General features: G+C 36.2%; 2 protein-coding genes across 4 annotated transcripts; both read left to right on the forward strand.

Annotated features, from left to right (window-relative positions):
- The first annotated feature begins 211 nt into the window (after positions 1 to 211).
- On the forward strand, positions 212 to 4,924 carry LOC132067905 (26S proteasome non-ATPase regulatory subunit 11 homolog). Of its 2 annotated transcripts, none has more exons than XM_059461305.1 (2): positions 212 to 258; positions 3,408 to 4,924. In XM_059461305.1, exon 2 carries the CDS (start codon positions 3,433 to 3,435, stop codon positions 4,735 to 4,737), a length of 1,305 nt encoding a protein of 434 aa, XP_059317288.1. In that variant the 5' UTR covers positions 212 to 258; positions 3,408 to 3,432; the 3' UTR covers positions 4,738 to 4,924. The 2 variants fall into 2 exon arrangements, with proteins under 2 accessions (XP_059317288.1, XP_059317289.1); XM_059461306.1 differs by lacking the exon at positions 212 to 258 and adding an exon at positions 286 to 427.
- Positions 4,925 to 13,072: 8,148 nt separating this feature from the next.
- Positions 13,073 to 16,980, forward strand: LOC132067906 (26S proteasome non-ATPase regulatory subunit 11 homolog). 2 transcript variants are annotated; one of them, XM_059461307.1, is made up of 2 exons: positions 13,073 to 13,185; positions 15,491 to 16,980. In XM_059461307.1, the coding sequence occupies exon 2, from the start codon at positions 15,516 to 15,518 to the stop codon at positions 16,785 to 16,787; it is 1,272 nt and encodes a 423-aa protein (XP_059317290.1). In that variant the 5' UTR covers positions 13,073 to 13,185; positions 15,491 to 15,515; the 3' UTR covers positions 16,788 to 16,980. The 2 variants fall into 2 exon arrangements, with proteins under 2 accessions (XP_059317290.1, XP_059317291.1); XM_059461308.1 differs by having other exon boundaries at positions 13,104 to 13,152; positions 15,480 to 16,980.
- Positions 16,981 to 19,225: the final 2,245 nt, after the last annotated feature.

The following is a 19,225-nucleotide window of genomic DNA, read 5'->3' on the forward strand; positions in this document are numbered from 1 at the left end:
TCGCACTCCACAAATGAGATTTATGTGTTAATTTGAATGGCAATTTGAGTAAATAAGAGATGTACTAAGGGCAATATATTATGGACCCAAAATAAATGCGGTTTTATTAATTCAGACTTTTCGCTTTCAACAAGAAGGTTTAATTAATTACTGTGCACGCCAACTACGTTTTGTAAGTTTCATAATCCTCTTTAGTACTGAAAAAAAACCCTAACCCTTTTTTTATTACGAGTTAATTGCGAATTTTACAATGCTTTTGTGAGCTGTTTGTGTTGATAATACTTAAATGTGTGTTGCGAACTTGAGATATTTGAATTTAAGTTGCTAGATATAATCTCCTTGGAGAATGTAGAACATAATCTCAAATGATTTGTAGTGGTTACTAAAAATAGTTGTCTCAAGTTACTTAGCAAGTAGAATGGAACAGGTATTGAGGATTCATAAGGCTAAATTTAACTAGTTTATAGGATTGAGGAGTTAATTTTTTTTTGTTTTTTGGATTAAGGCAGAAGGTTAGTAGGTAGTTGAGTTCATGGCTTTTTCGGTTTCATTATTTTCATTTACATACTGCTTTGAATTGCTTGTCCTTACCTGACCTTTTTGTCATGCTTTCTCTTGAGCTGAGGGTCTTTCAGAAACAACCTCTCTATCTCCAGGAGGTAGGGGTAAGGTCTGCGTATACTCCACTCCCTAGACCCCACGTTGTGGGATTTCACTGGGTATGTTGTTGTTGTTAGTGGGTAGTTGAGTGTTGTCCCGCTCTCTTGCGGATAGGCTTGGTGGGTAGTTAGTATTAGCATTATTCTCGTAGTTTCTTGTCACTGTTACTACCGGTTGTTTCTTGTGCGTCGGTTATTGTGTTATTTTGCTCTCAATGCTATGTTATGCTCTCCCTATTACTTGCTATGCCTTATTTACTTATGTATTTTCTTTTTCAAACTGCTTTGTTTTGCATTACTTTGAGCCGAGGGTCTTTAGGAAGCACCTCTCTATCTCCCGGAGGTAGGGGTAAGGTCTGCGTACATCTACCTTCCCCAGACCCCACATGTGGGAAATACTGGGTTTGTTGTTGTTGGTGTCCAGGCACACCAACTTGCCCACACCTCGACTATTCTACTAGGTACTTGTTACTTCCCATCAGCTCAGAGTACTAGCTCAGAGTACCAGATAAATTTGCCTACCAAACGCTTAGCTAGATGAGAGGAAATTACCTAGTGGTTTTTCGCTCTCGCCAGGATTTGAACTTGAGATCTCAGTTTTCAATTTCATTGATCACTAGGCCACACCGTTAGATGACGAAGAGTTATTGTTGTTGTTCTCTTAAATACAACAACAACTAGGCCTCAGTCCCAAACAAGTTGGGACTTTTGATAGAACCTTTATCATCAGTTTGGGACTGTTGAGCAACTAGGGTGTAAGGTCTAGTTAATGGGTTCGATTTCAGGAATTTCATGAATGCTTAAATATGTTCGCTGCCTATTAAATGGTCTTATGAGACCATGAGTTTTCATCAATGTAGGTAGTCATCACCCATTTGCTCTCTGGAAGCTGTGATGTTGTTGTTGATTGTTTGTCATGTTTGATTTTACTTTGATTTTGTTGGAGTCACGCTTGAAGTCCTCAATCAATTTTGCCTTTCAAAATGTATCATTACGCCTACTACATACTCGTGTCTTTTTATATGTAGATTGTAGATGGTTAGTGCTTGTTATAATCTTGGCAAAATACATAGAAAGCCCCTTGAACTTGCCAATTTTTTCTGTTAGACACCTCAACTAAGGGTGTGACCTCTTGAACACTTGAGTAGGTATAAAATGCGCCTACTGAACACAACACGTTGACATCGCACAACGCGTGATCCTTACTTGAATTTAAGCACGTGAACTGACTAATTCTCCTGACATGACTGAAACAACACCCAACATCATCATCTCTCTCATACCCCCTTCTTCCCCTCTCAAGTCCACCATTTTTGCCCATGCTCATACACTGCTTCTTGGTGGCTGCCATAGTTATGCAGTTATTGTGGGTTGTATCTGTGTAATCAATGGTGAGGGCTTGTATGAATGTTTGGTAGAGATGGTGATTCTGAGAGTTTGCTATTATATTTATTTTAGTTGTCCTAAAAAGTCCAGCTAGGACAGTTTTTTGGTGGATTACTTGGTCTCAATTGCCACATGCCATCCTCTCATTTGGTCAATTGCCATGTCACCCGTGTCTGGATTTGACACTCTTGGTGATGGTTAGTATTGTGTTTAATAGGCACATTTGGCACGTATGTCATGCTGAATAGATTACACACTTAGTTGAGGTGTCTAAATGAGTTTTTCTGGCAAGCTCAGATGGTTGTCTTGTCTATGTATTATGCCTATAATCTTTCTCCTTTTGTCCATCAGTGTGTGCGTTGAGTATTGGTGCAGAAATCGAGCAGTTTTTTATTCTTACACAATTCCCAAAAAAGAAATTGAGGAGTCTTCTAGAGTTTTAGTGATAACCCTGGGGATTGTGCGGAGGATCATTTGCCCTTGACATCTGAGAAGGATTTTTTTTTTTAAACGGTGCCATCCGGAAATGATTTTTACATATGATATTTATATGAACAAATGAGGGTTTCATGATGATCTGATGAATCTTGGTCTCTAGTTTGCTCTTATATTAAATTCAGCTTTATTTCTCACATGTTGCTTTAATGCTTCAACACATTTGGTGTATATTGGCTATAATAGATAATGGTAGTCACTGGTCGTTGTTTTGAGTTTTCAAGAATGCTGAAGATAGTGTTGTTATGTTGCTTTCTAAATGTGTTTGTGTCGGAGCTTTAAAGGTTCATACTGGTTTTACATTCGTGTCCATTGCTTGGTCGGGATTTTGATTCACGAAAATATCTATACTGCTTTCATCAAAGCTCAATGGATTCTCTCTTTAAAATTTCATTATGTCCATCAGACTAGCTAACCTTCACTCTACAAGTTAGGACAATTTTTTTTCGGAACTGACAAGTTGTTAGGACAACTAAATTGCAGAGGTATAAATACTTGGGAGGAAATTGAGGACAAGGGTCCCTGTTTAAGTCTTCCTTCTCTGTTCTTTTGCGTCAGGACAAGAAATTGAGTTGCTTTTATTTTGGCTAAAGTGATACGTTTACTTTAGGTCCAGTGTTTTCTAGTAGCCTTTTAGCCCTATTAGAGCCTTTCAGCTAAAGAGTACTTCTGCAGTTGCTTACGTATTGGAGAAGCTTTGCTCTCTATGGCAAAGTAGCTGGCATAGCTTAATGCAGTTTCTTCACTTTAAATACTCTCACATCTTTAGCCACTAATTGCAAAATAGAATCTATGTAACTAATGACTTCCTGAATTCTGTCTCTGTGCTTGTTACATATCTAATTTGCTTGATGACTAAAAATGCAGGACTTAAAATCTGCTAGCTGTAACAATGTCATCCTCGCATCTACCTGCAACCACAGATTCACTAGCTCAGGCTTCTGAGGCTAATACCCCATCTGAGGCTATCTCCATTCTCTACCGCATCCTTGAGAACCCTTCATCATCTTCCGAGGCTCTAAGGATCAAAGAGCAGGCAATCTTCAATCTCTGTGACCTCCTAAGTCGAGAGAATAGGGCTGAGGATCTCAAAAACCTTCTCATCCAGTTGCGTCCCTTCTTCTCTTTAATACCCAAGGCAAAAACAGCCAAAATTGTTAATAAAGGAATCATTGATGCAGTGGCAAAAATACCGGGCACATCTGACCTTCAGATTACACTTTGCAAAGAGATAGTGCAGTGGACCCATTCGGAGAAACGAACTTTCCTTCGTCAGAAAATTGAGGCGAAACTTGCTGCTCTTCTGATGGAAAACAAGGAGTATTCTGAAGCATTGACACTCCTTTCAGGACTGATCAAGGAGGTGAGAAGACTGGATGACAAGCTGCTTCTTATGGAGATTGACTTGCTGGAGAGCAAGCTCCATTTTTCTTTGAGGAATCTTCCCAAGGCCAAGGTTGCACTTACAGCTGCTCGAACTGCAGCCAGTGCTATTTATGTCCCTCCAGATCAGCAAAGTGAAATTGATTTGCAGAGTGGAATACTTCATGCAGAAGAAAAAGATTATAAAACTGCTTACAGCTATTTCTATGAGGCGTTTGAGGGATTTAATGCCCTTGCTCGCGATCCCAAGGACACTTCATCAAAAAAAGATCCCAATGCCAAGGCCAAATACAGCCTTAAGTATATGTTGCTATGCAAAATCATGGTCAGCCAGGCTGATGATGTTGCAGGAATAATATCTTCGCGTGGATTGGAATATCTGGGGCCGGAACTTGATGCTATGAAAGCTGTTGCTGATGCTCACTCTAAGCGATCTTTGATGCTCTTTGAGATTGCTCTTCGCAACTTTAAGGCTCAGCTTGATGAAGATCCTATCGTCCATAGGCACCTGTCTTCGCTCTATGACACCTTAATGGAGCAGAATCTTTGCAGGTTGATCGAGCCTTTCTCAAGGGTCGAGATTGCAAATATTGCTAAGTTGATTGAGTTGCCTGCTGACCATGTTGAGAAGAAGTTATCTCAAATGATATTAGATCAGAAGTTCGCTGGGACGCTGGACCAGGGTGCCGGATGCCTTGTAATTTTTGAAGACCCTAAGCAAGACGCGATTTACCCGGCTACACTGGAAACCATTTCAAATATGGGGAAGGTTGTTGACAGTCTGTTTACAAGATCTTCAAAGATAATGGCTTGAGTTTTAGACCTTCATCTAAGACTTGTATTTCTTGAAGGCAGTATCTGTTTTAAGCTTCAGCTCCTTCTCTAATGTTTTGTGCTTAGGGCATTTTTAATTTTGATTACTTAGAGGTACGATTAAACATCTATATTTCTTAGTTTTCTTTATGTTCAAATATAAATACCCCTCAAAAGGTTTCACGTAATGTTCATATATAATGTTTTTTGGTCTATTGAAAAATAGGAAATAGCAATATTAAAATCTTTCGTACGCTACATGGTTTAAGTATGTTAGTAGCGAATCTTCATATCCTTGATTGATCTTTCCATACTGGCATTTTTTTTTTTTGACATATATGTGTTCTTCATTAGCCGATCTACTACTATCTATAAGTGGGGATAAGCAGGCAGCTCAGGGTCGACATGCCTGCCTGACATGAGGGTAATTCGGTCATTCAACAATCTACACCGACTCATTTCAGGATGAACTCACGGTCATCGTTTCGCTTCTCTTACTAGTCTATCACTTTGCTCTACGGTTCTGAAAGCTCCTCTATTCTCCGGTACACTTCTTGTCTTCGTTCTAATTCCTTGCTCTTGGTGGATTTTCGTCGATTGTTGCTTTCGGGTTGGTCTTTGGGAATCATCGTTCTTATCGCTTTATCGGAATTCGCGGTTTCATTCTTCTTCTTCTTCATGGGTGAGCTCTATGTCGTTACTGCTATGTTATTAGAATGTGATTTCTATTTCTGTTTCTATTCTGTCGAGTCACTATTAGATTGCTTAACCAGCACAGGGATGGAAGAAATTTCGGGGAAACCTTGTTTAATCTACTTGGAAGTACTGAAATTTCACTACATTTTCCTCCTGGACCATCTTTTTATTTTTTTCCCGGTCGTGAATTTGATGTTGTTGCCGACAAGCTTGAAAAAGTACTCTCCGGGTGAGCTTTACAGCAAATTGGTTAAGCTTCCCATTGTATTCACTGTTGTTTTCCTGCTATTCTGCTTCATTTTGTTTGGTTGTTGGTGTTTGCTTCAGTTCATGAGGATTTTGGGCTTCTTTGGGATTTCCGAAGTTGGCTGAATAAAATTTTCGACTCCTTTGCATCTTCTAAGTCGACTGAAACATTAACTAGAGTTTGACGTATATCGCCAATTGGAAAAGCAGGAATCAAATATAATTTCCAACCCCTTGGAAAAGAAAATTCCCTATAAATCTTATTGTGAAAGAGCTTATTTGTTTCGACAGAAAGACACACACAGAGAGAGAAGGGGAAAGAATGAATAAGCCACTGTTAGAATTCTTAGAAGTGCAGACTTCTCTTTTTGGCTTGTGTTTCTCCCAGTGCTTCCTCTCCAACAAAGAAGAAACAGAACAAGACCTTAAAACAATCTGTATTTGTTTTTCTCACCAGGAAAAGAAAAAAATAGTTTTGCTACATGGAAAACTGATGACATAACAAAATGCAACTTTTCATTTTTATTTTTCCCAAAGTGTGTTGTCACAGAGTTATACGTAATCAATCGTGAGACAGTTATACTCCTTCTGTTCCTGTTACATATTTAATTAGCTCCTTAATCTTAGCATTGGTATTAGATTTTGAAATATGTCGTTTCCTTATACTGCTTGTGTTATTTGTAAAAACATTGCAGCTAAAATATGGGATTTCAAAATGGGTAATGTTAACCATTTCATTGTTCACAGAAACCCATCGATGACATACTATCTGCCTTGCTTGAAGAATAACTGAAAGAACTTCATGCACAATTCATGCCTTTCTGTTTTTATGACCATAAATTATTTCTTTACTGAGTTTGTCTAAATATTATCTCATTCTCCTGCTTGTGTCGAGCATGTTTACGTTTCAACATGTGCTAGAAAGCAAATGAATTATGCACTATCTCAAGCGGATGTGTAGCACAACCTTGCATTTGTAGCACCAACTACTCCACCGAGGACACATAAAAGGTTAGAACTACAAAATGAGGAAATTTACTCAGAATATCTTTCCTGAGCTGACCAAAATCATTCTTCTTTGAAATATTTCTCTGCTTTCTGTAACTCTTTTGTTGGTAGACGGTTTATGTTGGAATGATTTGATATTTCTTGTAAGTATTCCTACTTTGATTTGGTATGACAACAAGGAAGAATTAACTGCAAATTGTTTTATTTTATTATGTGAGAAAATTCTGCGTTTTTAACAATAAAATTGAGGATTAATAGAAAATTCAATTTTTCAACACCTTCCTTACAATATATGAGACACAAAGTTGGAATTGAAATTATCGCATGCTGGTTTGTTACGTGTACTCGCCTCTTTTCAGATTTGCAACTCTTCCGGTGATTTTGTGCTACAAGTTTATGACTTTTGAAGTGACTTCTCTATTTTCTTGAACAACCACTGAGGAGGAGTTAGTAAACCTGTGTATATTAGGGTGACCCGGACCACTATAACCAGCTTCTTTTGCTTATATGTTGTAATGAATGCGCCCTAAAAGTGGTACATTTACCTCAGATATTGCACCTAGGCCTCCCGCAATTGAGTTTCCTCGTTGTGATTTGCCTTTTTTTGACAACTTTAAAAGCTTTGTCAGGATCAGTAGTTTCTTCTCTGCACACTATTCACCGTGGATCTCTTAGTTTCATGTGTAAGTTCTAAATAGCCGTATAAACTTTCAGTCTGTTCTTTTAAATATGAATACAAGCAGTGAGATATTTTTTTTTTAAAATAAGGATACATGCAGTGAAAAGACTATATACGTAAATGTCTTATTTGCCTCCAGACTTTAGGAATAACCGCTGTCTTATATCCAAATTGGCGTGTAGTTGTCGAATGTTCTCAGAGTGAACTATTTGGCTGCCTTAAGATTAATGGCAACTCTTTACAGATCTTGTAGTTGCTCCTTTATTAATGTGGAATGACTGGATTTGTATTCAACCTGTATTAAAAAAAATTCTGACAAGATATTATAAGTTATTATCTAAAAAATTCTTTGTGCATGAGTTTTTTTTTTTTTTTTTTTTAAAAAAAAATGCTGGAAGAAGAATGTTTAAGCCGTGTTTTCTGCAGTCTATTCTTCAAAACTCGATTGTAGAATAACTTAGTTGCAATATTGTTTTGATAATGTTAATAAAAATACTAAGAGGTGCCGCTCTAGCTTCTCTCCATCAAGGCAATCTCATTGTTCAAAATTTGGATAAATATCTGTCTTTTGTTCTTAATTATGTACTTCGAAGCTTCATCTTAAGTTTTGATTTGTTAGGCATTTGCATTTTAGAGGAGCGAATGGACTTTTTCCTATTTGAAATTTACAGAGTTACTTGAACATAACTTTTGGAAAAAAAAATTCGTATTGCAGAGTCGGTGTCTGATTTGGCTTTTAGGGGTTCCAGGGAAATTTTATTGTGAAAATTGGTATATGGAAGTTATTTTTATTTTTTTTTCATTTTAAGGGGTGGGGCTCTACTTACCTTCTTGTGCCTGTGTGTGAAAAATTTTGGTATTTGCATAAGAGAAGTGCTAGAATCTCCAACTTTTAGCACGAACTTGTTCAACTATTGCACTAAGCAAACCTCAAGATCTAAGTTTTAGATTACAGTTGGTTGCAAGACTGAATCAAAATTAGATTACTGCAATGATTGTGCTAAAGGATATTGTTTCACCTCTTTGGTAGTATGTGTTTCACTTTATATATATATATTGGTCTATTGCCATGCTTTCAGGTTATTTAATGTTCTTGCCCCACGTCTTACTGTAGCTGATATATCAGACTGCACTTAGTTCTTACTTCCAAAACTTTTTCATGCACAATTGTGCAAGTGAACCTGCATGTGAAATTGTTGTCAGCTTATGATGGTTCAGGTAAATTTATTCTTTAATTGCTATTCGGTTTTGACTCGACATTCTTTACTGAGAATTTGACTTGATAGTTTTGTGCAGCTTATCCTATTGTAGTTTTTAAGTGTCTCGAGGCACTACACAAATCAGAATTTTACTTAGTTCGGGGTCCCATTACTATTTTATAAAACATGGAGTTCCTTCCAGCCTTATTCCCTTTTAACAATAGGAAATATTAGTAACACACCACGACTTAACCCAGTCACATCTAACATATCATCATATTAGGTTTGCTATAATTCCATGTTTGTGCTTTATTGTATGATGTGAGCGTGATAGTTCTCATAGGGAAGTGGCGGGGTAACTGTAACTGTCTCTTGCATAACCGTAACAACACTTTCAATTAACATGGTAATTGAACCATCTAGATTTGTAAACATGGCACAACATAACAAATTTTGCGATATGCTTTCTTAAAGAGTACAATGTCAAGACTTATCATATGTTTCATGTAATGAGCAGGTTGTATTTTCATATGTGGATGTTGAACTGAAACTGCTGGAGGTTCTCTGTCTCGAGATACATAAATTCAGTAGAGTTCCTTTTTTCAAAATTCCAACAGAAGAGATACATGTGGAGATTAGCTGAATTTTGCTTATGCCGTGAAAACAAATGAAGTGCGAGGGTTGCTTATGTACTTAATCGAGTGGTATAGCTATTCCAAGTTTAGTTTGTTTTACCTATTCCCTTTTCAAATTTTGGATAAGATGGTTGTGATCCTTTGAACTTTCCCTACAGAAACGAACTCTGCTTTGTTCAGTTAGAAATTTTCATTATAACATGACTTATGTAAACAAATACAAGATTGTTTTGCTAATCACTTTAGCCAAGATGGTATGCATCACGTTTACTTTGCTGGCAGCTTATAATAGTTATTGCTGCAGCTCTGGGCGTCTACCGAACAGTCCAGTTCTCACTCAGAGAAGTGACAGAATTAAGTGGGGCAGTAACAAGGACGGTTATTATTCTGTCAAAGAAGGCTACCTGCTTCTGAGCTCCAACAAGGACCTGATTGACCAATGGCCTTGGAAGCTCATTTGGAAAATCAATTTACCGCCTAAAGTCTCCTGTTTCTGCTGGGTCGCTCTAAAAAGGGCTTGTTTAACTCTGGACAATCTCATGAAAAGGAAATTTCATCTCGCTAATAGATGTTACATGTGCCATTGCACCTCTGAAACCATTAACCGCCTGTTCTTACACTGTCCGGTTGCTACAGATGTGGAATATGTTCCTAATTTTGTTTGGTTTGCAATGGGTTATACCTCGCACTGTCAGGGAAGTTTTTGTCTGTTGGAGTTCTTGGAAAGTTGGGAAGGCCATCAGAAGAATCTGGTCTATGGTCCCTGCCTGCATTTTGTGGTGCTTATGGTTGGAAAGGAACCAAAGATGTTTTCATGGTATTGTAACTGTCAGCTCCAATCTCAAGGCTAGATGCCTGACTACTCTTTTTAGCTGGATTAATCTTACCCCTACCCTGCATATAACCAGACTTTTTTGGATTTTATTAGCTCCTTAGTCTTATGATAGATTCTTGGATTTGTCAGCTCTCTAGACTTATGATAGATTTTTTGTTATCTTTGTATGAGCTGACATTTCCTCTTCTTTTGTAACTATGCATCCCCTTGATGCCTTTGTGATTATAAAACACCTACATCATCAAAAAAAAAGAAAAAGAAGTTATTGCTGCAGCTCTGTTTGCATCTACTGTTATTATTTTCCTGTTTCTAACCATTACCTATTAAAGCGGCTACTGTTGGGCCCGTGCATAGCATGGGCATTCCTCCACTAGTAATACTATACACGAGTTCAGATTTATCACTCTTTAGGTAGACAATTTTTGTTAAGCAATAGGGTAGTGGGTTCTAGTCGAGAGGGTCTATTGGAAACAATTTCTCTACGTCACATAAGGTGAGTAATGTCTGCGTACACCTAACCCTCTCACTTATGGGATCTCGTTGGGTATATTGTTGAATAGGGATAGTGGGTGCTACACATATTAGGTGTATCCTTTAATAATTAGGATTTTTCTCGAATCATCAATTAGGGAATTAAATGATTTTTTTCAAAATATTTACATATTTTTTCTTAATCACGCTTTCCAGTAATAAAAGGCAGATGCACCAAACATGACTTCAAATTCATCTGAACTTAGTATATTGGATGCGAAACATAAATGTATATAACTATTTTTTATTAAATTACAATAAATAGTAGATCTGAACTCATAATTTCGAAAGTATAATAGGTTCAATGTTAAAATTTTTAAGGCATAATACATAAATAAGCTTTCAAACTTGGCCTTATTTTTTTAAGTATGCCCTCCAACTTTGTGTGTGCACAGGTAGGCACCTCAACTTGTAAAAAGTTAAACACGTAAATACAAATGCTGATGTGGCACTGATGTGAAACATAAATTTTGTAAGTTAAAGTGTTCAACAGATAAAGGAGACACAAGTTGAGGTGCTTACTTGTGCATACCCAAAGTTGGAAGGCATACTTAAAAGATGAGACCAAATTTGAGGGTCTATTTATGTATTATGTCAAATTTTAAATATTCAAGCTCATAAAGTTAAATCCTGAATCCTCAAGAGCCGAACAAAAATAAGAGTTTACATGCACCCAATGTTTACATAAAAGATACAACAACAATATATTCAATATATTTTCATAAGTGGGGTCTGGAAAGGATAAAATGTAAGCAGACTTTACTCCTAGCTCGAATAGATAGAGAGTCTAGGGGGTGTCAATAGTACGGTTCAGGTGGTTATTTTATAAAATTTATACCATATCAGTTTTTCGGTTATTTCGTTTTGTAGAACCAAAATTAGACTTTTTGAAACCGTCCCATCATCTCGGTTTCTCTTCAATATCGGTATGGTTCAGTTAATATTCTATTTTTTAATTTAAAAAAAACACCGTGTCATAGTCACTAAGTAAAAATTAAAGACACGATATCATGCATACTTGTATAGGACTTTGACAAAAACTCTCTAGACATTTTTACTTTTTAAAAGGTGATGAATTAAGAAAACATGAAAGACGATAAGAATAAAGATTGATCCCACTTATGGTAGTATAAAACAATATTAAGCAAAGACAAAAAGTATAATTTATATCGCGAGGGAGCAAAAATCAATCAAGATGAACTCAAGAACTGAGTCTACTGAGATTAAGGATCTAATAAGAGAAATTTAAAATAATATGAGAGAAAATACATCTAATACTTTGTAGCTTTCTATCCAAGATCGCTGGAATACCTTGTAGCTTACACGCTAGTTGCTACTCGAGACGCTATAACTAATTTAATTTCAATAGGAGTAGTATAATAGGTTTCAGAATTGGAACTTTAGGTGTTAATTACGTTATTAGCCTGTAGTCGATTTCATCATCCTGAACCCAAGATGAAATTTATTATATTTAAATCTAATAAACAGAATATATTTTACATTAGTGAGATATGTTCCTCACTTTGTTTGGTTTGCAATGGGTTCGCACTGTCAGGGAAGTTTTTGTCTGTCGGAGTTCTTGGAAAGTTGGGAAGGCCATCAGAAGAATCTGATCTATGGTCCCTGCCTGCATTGATTATAAAACACCTACATCATCAAAAAAATAAAAAAAATAAAAAAAAGTTATTGCTGCAGCTCTGTTTGCATCTACTGTTATTATTTTCCTATTTCTAACCATTACCTATTAAAGCGGCTACTGTTGGGCCCATGCATAGCATGGGCATTCCTCCACTAGTAATACTATACGAGTTCAGATTTATCAATCTTTAGGTAGACAATTTTTGTTAAGCAATAGGGTAGTGGGTTCCAGTGAGGGTCTATTGGAAACAATTTCTGTACGTCACATAAGGTGAGTAATGTCTGCGTACACCTAACCCTCTCACTTATGGGATCTCGTTGGGTATATTGTTGAATAGGGATAGTGGGTGCTACACATATTAGGTGTATCCTTTAATAATTAGGATTTTTCTCGAATCATCAATTAGGGAATTAAATGATTTTTTTCAAAATATTTACATATTTTTTCTTAATCACGCTTTCCAGTAATAAAAGGCAGATGCACCAAACATGACTTCAAATTCATCTGAACTTAGTATATTTAAATCTAATAAACAGAATATATTTTACACATACAAACTTATTCGGTACCGTTCCATTTTTTTTTCAGTATATTTTTATGAAATTGAAAACCAACCTAATTATTCGGTACGGTTATTAATTTTTACAAAAACCATCGGTTTTTATTTCAAAAAACCTAAAAATCAGTTCGGTATGACACGGTTCGATCGGTTAAGTCGGTTTTTTAAAAACCATTGACTCCCAAATAGAGTCTGTTTCCGATAGATCACTTGTTTACATAAAAGATATAATTTCAAAAATATTTAGCAAAATGGAAAAAAAAAAAGAAATAGAAATAAAAATATATAAAATCGTCCCTTTTTGTTATCACAAAAAAAAAGACTCTCTTGAAGGGGTTTAATTACTGGACACGGCAAGCCTGAAGTTCCATCTTTGTTCAGCAGTCTCTCTACTCCCCCATTTGTTGCTCTCTCGCCGATCTGTAAGTTCTTCCTCTTTAGGAGTACTTAAAAACCCTAACCCCTTTTTAATTATGAGTTATTTAAAACGTAAAAGTACAAACTTTGATGTGAGTTTTACAATGTTTTTTGAATTCTGTGTGTGTTGCTATATATTGGATTAAGTTTAGTCATAAGGTCCCTGTAATCTTTTTTTAGTTTTGTTTAGAGATCTGTATGTAATGGAGAATGTATTGAGAATTCATAAGGGAAATCTGATTAGTTTAGAATTAATGAGTTATTGTTGTTGTTTCTCTTGTATAATAAAGGGAAAAAAGAGAAAGGGGTGTAAAAAGATGGAATTTTTAGCACCTTTAATTTGATATCCTCTTGTGGAGTACTAAAAAAACCCTAACCCCTATTTAATTACTAGTTAAAAATTTAAATTTGATGCGGGTTTTACAATGTTTTTTGAATTCTGAATGTTCATACTACATATATGTGTCACACGTGATGTGTGTTTCGATATTGGATTAAGTTTTAGTCATAAGGTCCCCAGAGTCTTTTTAGTTTGTTTAGAGATCTGTATTAGAGTAATGTGAATGGAATGGGTATTTAGAATTCATAAGGACAATCCGATTAGTTTAGAATTAAGGTGTTATATTTTATGTTTGAAACTGGTAACTGTAGTATAACAAGGGAAAAAGATAAAGGGGTGTAAAAGATGGAATTTTTATCATCTTTTTCGATTATGTGTAAAATAAACCCTAACCCCTTTTTGATTATGAGTTAAAAGTACAAACTCTGATGTGGGTTTTGCAATGGTTTTTTGAATTCTCTCTGTTCATAATACATACATGTGTTGCGATATATTGGATTAAGCTTAGTCATAAGGTCCCTGGTAGTCTTTTTAGTTTTGTTTAGAGATCTGTATGACTGTATGTACTGGAGAAAGTAGAAAAGCGTATCGAGTTTGAATGAAGTGGGTATTGAGAATTCATAAGGGAAATCTGATTAGTTTAGAATTGATGAGTTATTGTTGTGTATTTTTGGAGGATCTGACACGGGTGCGGCAACATTTTTGGAGAGTCCGAGCAACATCCCTCTTATATAATAAAGGGAAAAAGAGAAAGGGGCGTAAAAAGATGGAATTTTTATCACCTTTCATTAAATCTTACCTTACCAATTTTTTTTATCACCTTTCATTTCACATCCTCTTGTGGAGTACAAAAAACCCTAACCCCTTTTTTTTTTTTACCAGTTAAAACTTAAAGTACAAACTTTGATGTGGTTTTACAATGGTTTTTGAATTCTTCCTATTCATACCACATGCATGTGTCACAAGTGATGTGTATTTCGATATTGGATTAAGTTTAGTCATAAGGTCCCTGGAGTCTTTTTAGTTTGTTTAGAGATCTGTATTAGAGTAATCTTTGCGATTGTGAATGGAATGGGTATTGAAAATTCATAAGGGCAATCCAATTAGTTTAGAATTGATGAGTTATTGTTGTTGTTCTCTTATATAACAAGGGAAAAAAAGAGAAAAGGGGCGTAGAAAGATAGATTTTTTATCATCAGATTATGAATTTTCAGCAATTGCGGTTTGAGGTTTAGTTAATTGGGTTCGATTTCAAAAATTTCATGAATTGTGTCTGTTTATGCTGCATATAGAAACTTCAATTTCTGCAGCTTTCTAAATATGTTACAAATCTAGTTCGGAATTAAGGGTTAGTAGGGTTGGTATACTTACATAAAGTCGGAGTCTTTTTAGTTTATTGAGAGATCTGTATGTCCTTGGAGAATGGAAAAAACCTTTCGTATTAGACTAATCTTACCGAGTGTGAATGGAATGGGTATTGAGAAGTTATAAGGGCAAACCGATTATTTTAGAATTGAGGAGTTATTGTTGTTCTCTTATATTAACAACGAAAAAAGAGGGGGGCTTAAAAGGTGGAATTTTTATAACCAGATTGTGACTTTTCAGCAATTGTGGTGTAAGGTTTAGTTAATGCCCTTGCCATTTGAAAATGATATTTTGTGTATCGGTACCGTCTGAAAAGGATTTTACGTATGATATATATGTAAAGTTGTAAACAAATGACAGTTTTATGTTGATCTCATTAACCTTTGTCTCTGGTTTGCTCTTATTTTATTCAGCTTTACTTCTCACATTGCTTTCTATGTCAGACTAGCTGGCATAGCTTAATGCAGTTTCTCTATTTTAATTACTCTCACATCTTTAGTCATTTACTGCAAAATAGAATCTATATGAAGACAACAAGACAAAGTGTTCTGAATGCTGCCTCTGTGCCTGTACATATCTAATATCGTTGTTGACTAAAAATGCAGGACTTGAAATCTGCTAGCTGTAACAATGTCATCTTCGTATCTACCTGCAACCACAGATTCACTAGCTCAGGCTTCTGAGGCTACAACCCCATCTGAAGCTATCTCCATTCTCTATCGTATCCTTGAGAACCCTTCCTCATCTTCCGAGGCCCTAAGGATCAAAGAGCAGGCAATTTTCAATCTCTCTGATCTCCTAAGTCAAGAGAAGAGGGCTGAGGATCTCCAGAAGCTTCTCGTCCAGTTGCGTCCCTTCTTTTCTTTAATACCCAAGGCAAAAACAGCCAAAATTGTTAATAAAGGAATTGTTGATGCTGTGGCAAAAATACCGGGTACATCTGACCTTCAGATTACACTTTGTAAAGAGATAGTGCAATGGGCCCGTTCGGAGAAACGAACTTTCCTTCGTCAGCGGGTTGAGGCGAAACTTGCAGCTCTTTTGATGGAAAGCAAAGAGTATTCTGAAGCATTGACACTCCTTTCAGGACTGATCAAGGAGGTGAGAAGATTGGATGACAAGCTGCTTCTTGTGGAGATTGACTTGCTGGAGAGCCAGCTCCATTTTTCTTTGAGAAATCTTCCCAAAGCCAAGGCTGCGCTTACAGCTGCTCGAACAGCAGCCAATGCTATTTATGTCCCTCCAGCCCAGCAAGGTGCCATTGATTTGCAGAGTGGGATACTTCATGCAGAAGAGAAAGATTATAAAACTGCTTACAGTTATTTCTATGAGGCATTTGAAGCATTTAATGCCCTTGACAATCCCCAGGCCTTATACAGCCTCAAGTATATGTTGCTATGCAAAATCATGGTCAGCCAGGCTGACGATGTTGCAGGAATAATAGCAACCAAGGTTGGATTGAAATATCAGGGGCCAGAAGTTGATGCAATGAAAGCTGTTGCCGAGGCTCACTCCAAGCGATCTTTGAAGCTCTTTGAGACTGCTCTTCGCAACTTTAAGGCTCAGCTGGATGAAGATCCTATCGTCCATCGGCACCTCTCTTCGCTCTACGACACTTTAATGGAGCAGAATCTTTGCAGGTTGATCGAGCCTTTCTCAAGGGTCGAGATTGCTCATATTGCTGAGTTGATTGAGCTGCCAACTGACCATGTTGAGAAGAAGTTATCCCAAATGATATTAGATAAGAAGTTCGCTGGGACTTTGGACCAGGGTGCTGGATGCCTTGTAATTTTTGAGGACCCTAAGCAAGACGAAATTTACCCGGCTACGTTGGACACCATTTCAAATATGGGAAAGGTTGTTGACAGTCTGTTTGTGAGATCTTCAAAGATAATGGCTTGAGTTTCAGAAACTTGATCGGAGACTTGTACTTCCTGAGCTGCTGGCAGTATCTGCTTTAAACTAATGTGCTTTTGTTGTGTTTTATGCTTATTCCAATACATTTGAACTTGGTATAAATTCCGTAGATGTTTTATGACTTTATCAGTGCTATGAGATGTTTGAACTATTTAATTATAAGCTTTCTTTCTGATGATGATTGCTTTATTTTTAAAGATGTCTCTTAATTATTGAACCTTCGTGAAGGTGTGTCCTTTTTGGTGTTTATGGTTACTTGAATGAATAAAGGCCCACTGTTATTGTTTGGGGATGGGTCCTAGAGCAAATAATATGGCGTTCGATGAAGATGTTCAACTATTTGCCCTTGGTTTTATCAACTCAGCCATTGAATTGGGAGGCCCTGCAGTTCGCAGTCACCCCAGATTGCGGAGTTTGGTCCAGGACAAATTATTCCGTAATCTAATGCAGTTTGGTTTGTCAATGAGTCCGTTGATTCTTTCAATGGTCTGCAGTATCGTTCTAAATCTGTATCAGCACTTGCGTACTGAACTGAAACTACAGCTTGAGGCTTTCTTTTCCTGTGTGGTCCTGAGACTTGCACAAGCCACAAAGTCGGTTTGGGGCTTCATACCAGCAGCAGGAAGCAGCAATGGAGGCTCTTGTTGACTTTTGCAGGCGAAAGTCCTTCGTGGTAGAAATGTATGCAAATTTGATTGCGATATCACCTGCAGTAACATTTTTGAAGAACTTGCAAATTTATTATCTAAGAGTGCATTCCCGGTGAACTATCCGTTGTCTCCCATGCACATTCTTGCTTTGGATGGTCTGATTGCTGTTATCCAGGGAATGGTTTTTATCTAAGAGTGCATTCCCGGTGAACTCTCTGTGCTTTTTGTTGTGTTTATGCTTCATTTCTAATACATTTGAATTTAGTATAATTTCCGTAGATGTTTTATGACTTATCAGTGCTTTGAGATGTTTGAACTTTTTAATTATAAGCTTTATTTCTTATGATGAATGCTTCTTTATTTTTGTATCTGTCTCTTAATTATTGAACCTTGGTGAAGGTATGGGGTGTTTTTGGTGTTTATGGTTATTTGAATACTGTTATGAAGGCTTGCTTCTGTTGATTGGTCTTTCAAAATACTATTAATATGTCCCTTCTTTGCTGTTCTTGACTCTTTTTTCACTTATGCTAATAATTTTTCCCGTATATTTTTTGTATTTTCCCCTTGCTTCACCATCATTTCAAGCTTTCCTTTCATTTTCTGGTAATCTCTTTTGTGAGCACTCCTTTATCTTCATTCATATTAATAACAACCAAGAGTTTTGTTCATTTGTGAAAAAATGATAAGGAGTTTCATAGTTTGTGAAAGTTCTCCACATTTATAATCAAAATCTTGCAGTTGAAAGAGAAAGATATACTCCATAAGTAGAGAGTTTCTTTTCTTTTGTTTTTTTCCATACTATTAATATAGTAGGCGATACAGTAAACACATATATGCACCGGGTGTATATATCAATCAACTCAATTTACCGTGATTGAGGAATTTAATGAAGTGAAACTATATGTTAACGAACTATGGTTAAGTCACAAATGATACTCCTATATTTTTAAATGGTATTAAAAGTTCATATGTAATTACATTTAAAATGACGTTACAAAACGTGATGTTTTGAGCAAGTTTGCGCGCGCACCTGGTGTTTTTGTCTACCAAGGCTAGAACGGATGAGGAGAAATTACCTGGTATTTTTTTGTCTCTGTTGAGATTTGAACCTAAAACCTCACGATGTTCAATCCGCTCCATTGACCATTAGGCCACATCCTTGGCCGCTATAAATAACTTTATATAAAAATTATAATTTTCATCTATGTTAAAATTCAGTGAAAATAGGATCTCTTGCCCTCTTACAATTTGAATGGAAGAAAATGATTTTTTCAAATCTCTTATGTGTTTTTTTCCAGATATCTTATGTGTAAAAAATGAAGATCTCTTGTAAAAAAGTCATAAAACTAAATGAAGTTTGTAAAAGACCAAAAATCCAATTCTCCAATTCATCCCTTTATTTCAATGTATGTGTGTTTTGAAATGTCACTTTATATTCTACCATGACATGTTTAAGATCACACATTCATATGTCATTTTGATACTTTTTTTACTCCCTCCGTCCCAAGAGAATTGTCATGATCATATTACGAGAGTCAAATTAACTAATGTTCGATTTGAATTCAGACATGAAATCTTTAATTTTTTAACTTTTTTGAAATAAAAATTACATATTTAGAAACAACATAAAAAGATATTATAAGTTACGATAATTAATAATTCAAAATATTTAGAAAGTATTTGACAAAAATTATAATCAAAGAAAATATTCTTTGATTATCCAAATAGGAACTATGATAATCTTTTTGGGACAATGGGAGTAGTTTTATACTA

The sequence above is a fragment of the Lycium ferocissimum genome, chromosome 8 (assembly GCF_029784015.1).
Source record: "Lycium ferocissimum isolate CSIRO_LF1 chromosome 8, AGI_CSIRO_Lferr_CH_V1, whole genome shotgun sequence".
Lineage (NCBI taxonomy): Eukaryota > Viridiplantae > Streptophyta > Magnoliopsida > Solanales > Solanaceae > Lycium > Lycium ferocissimum.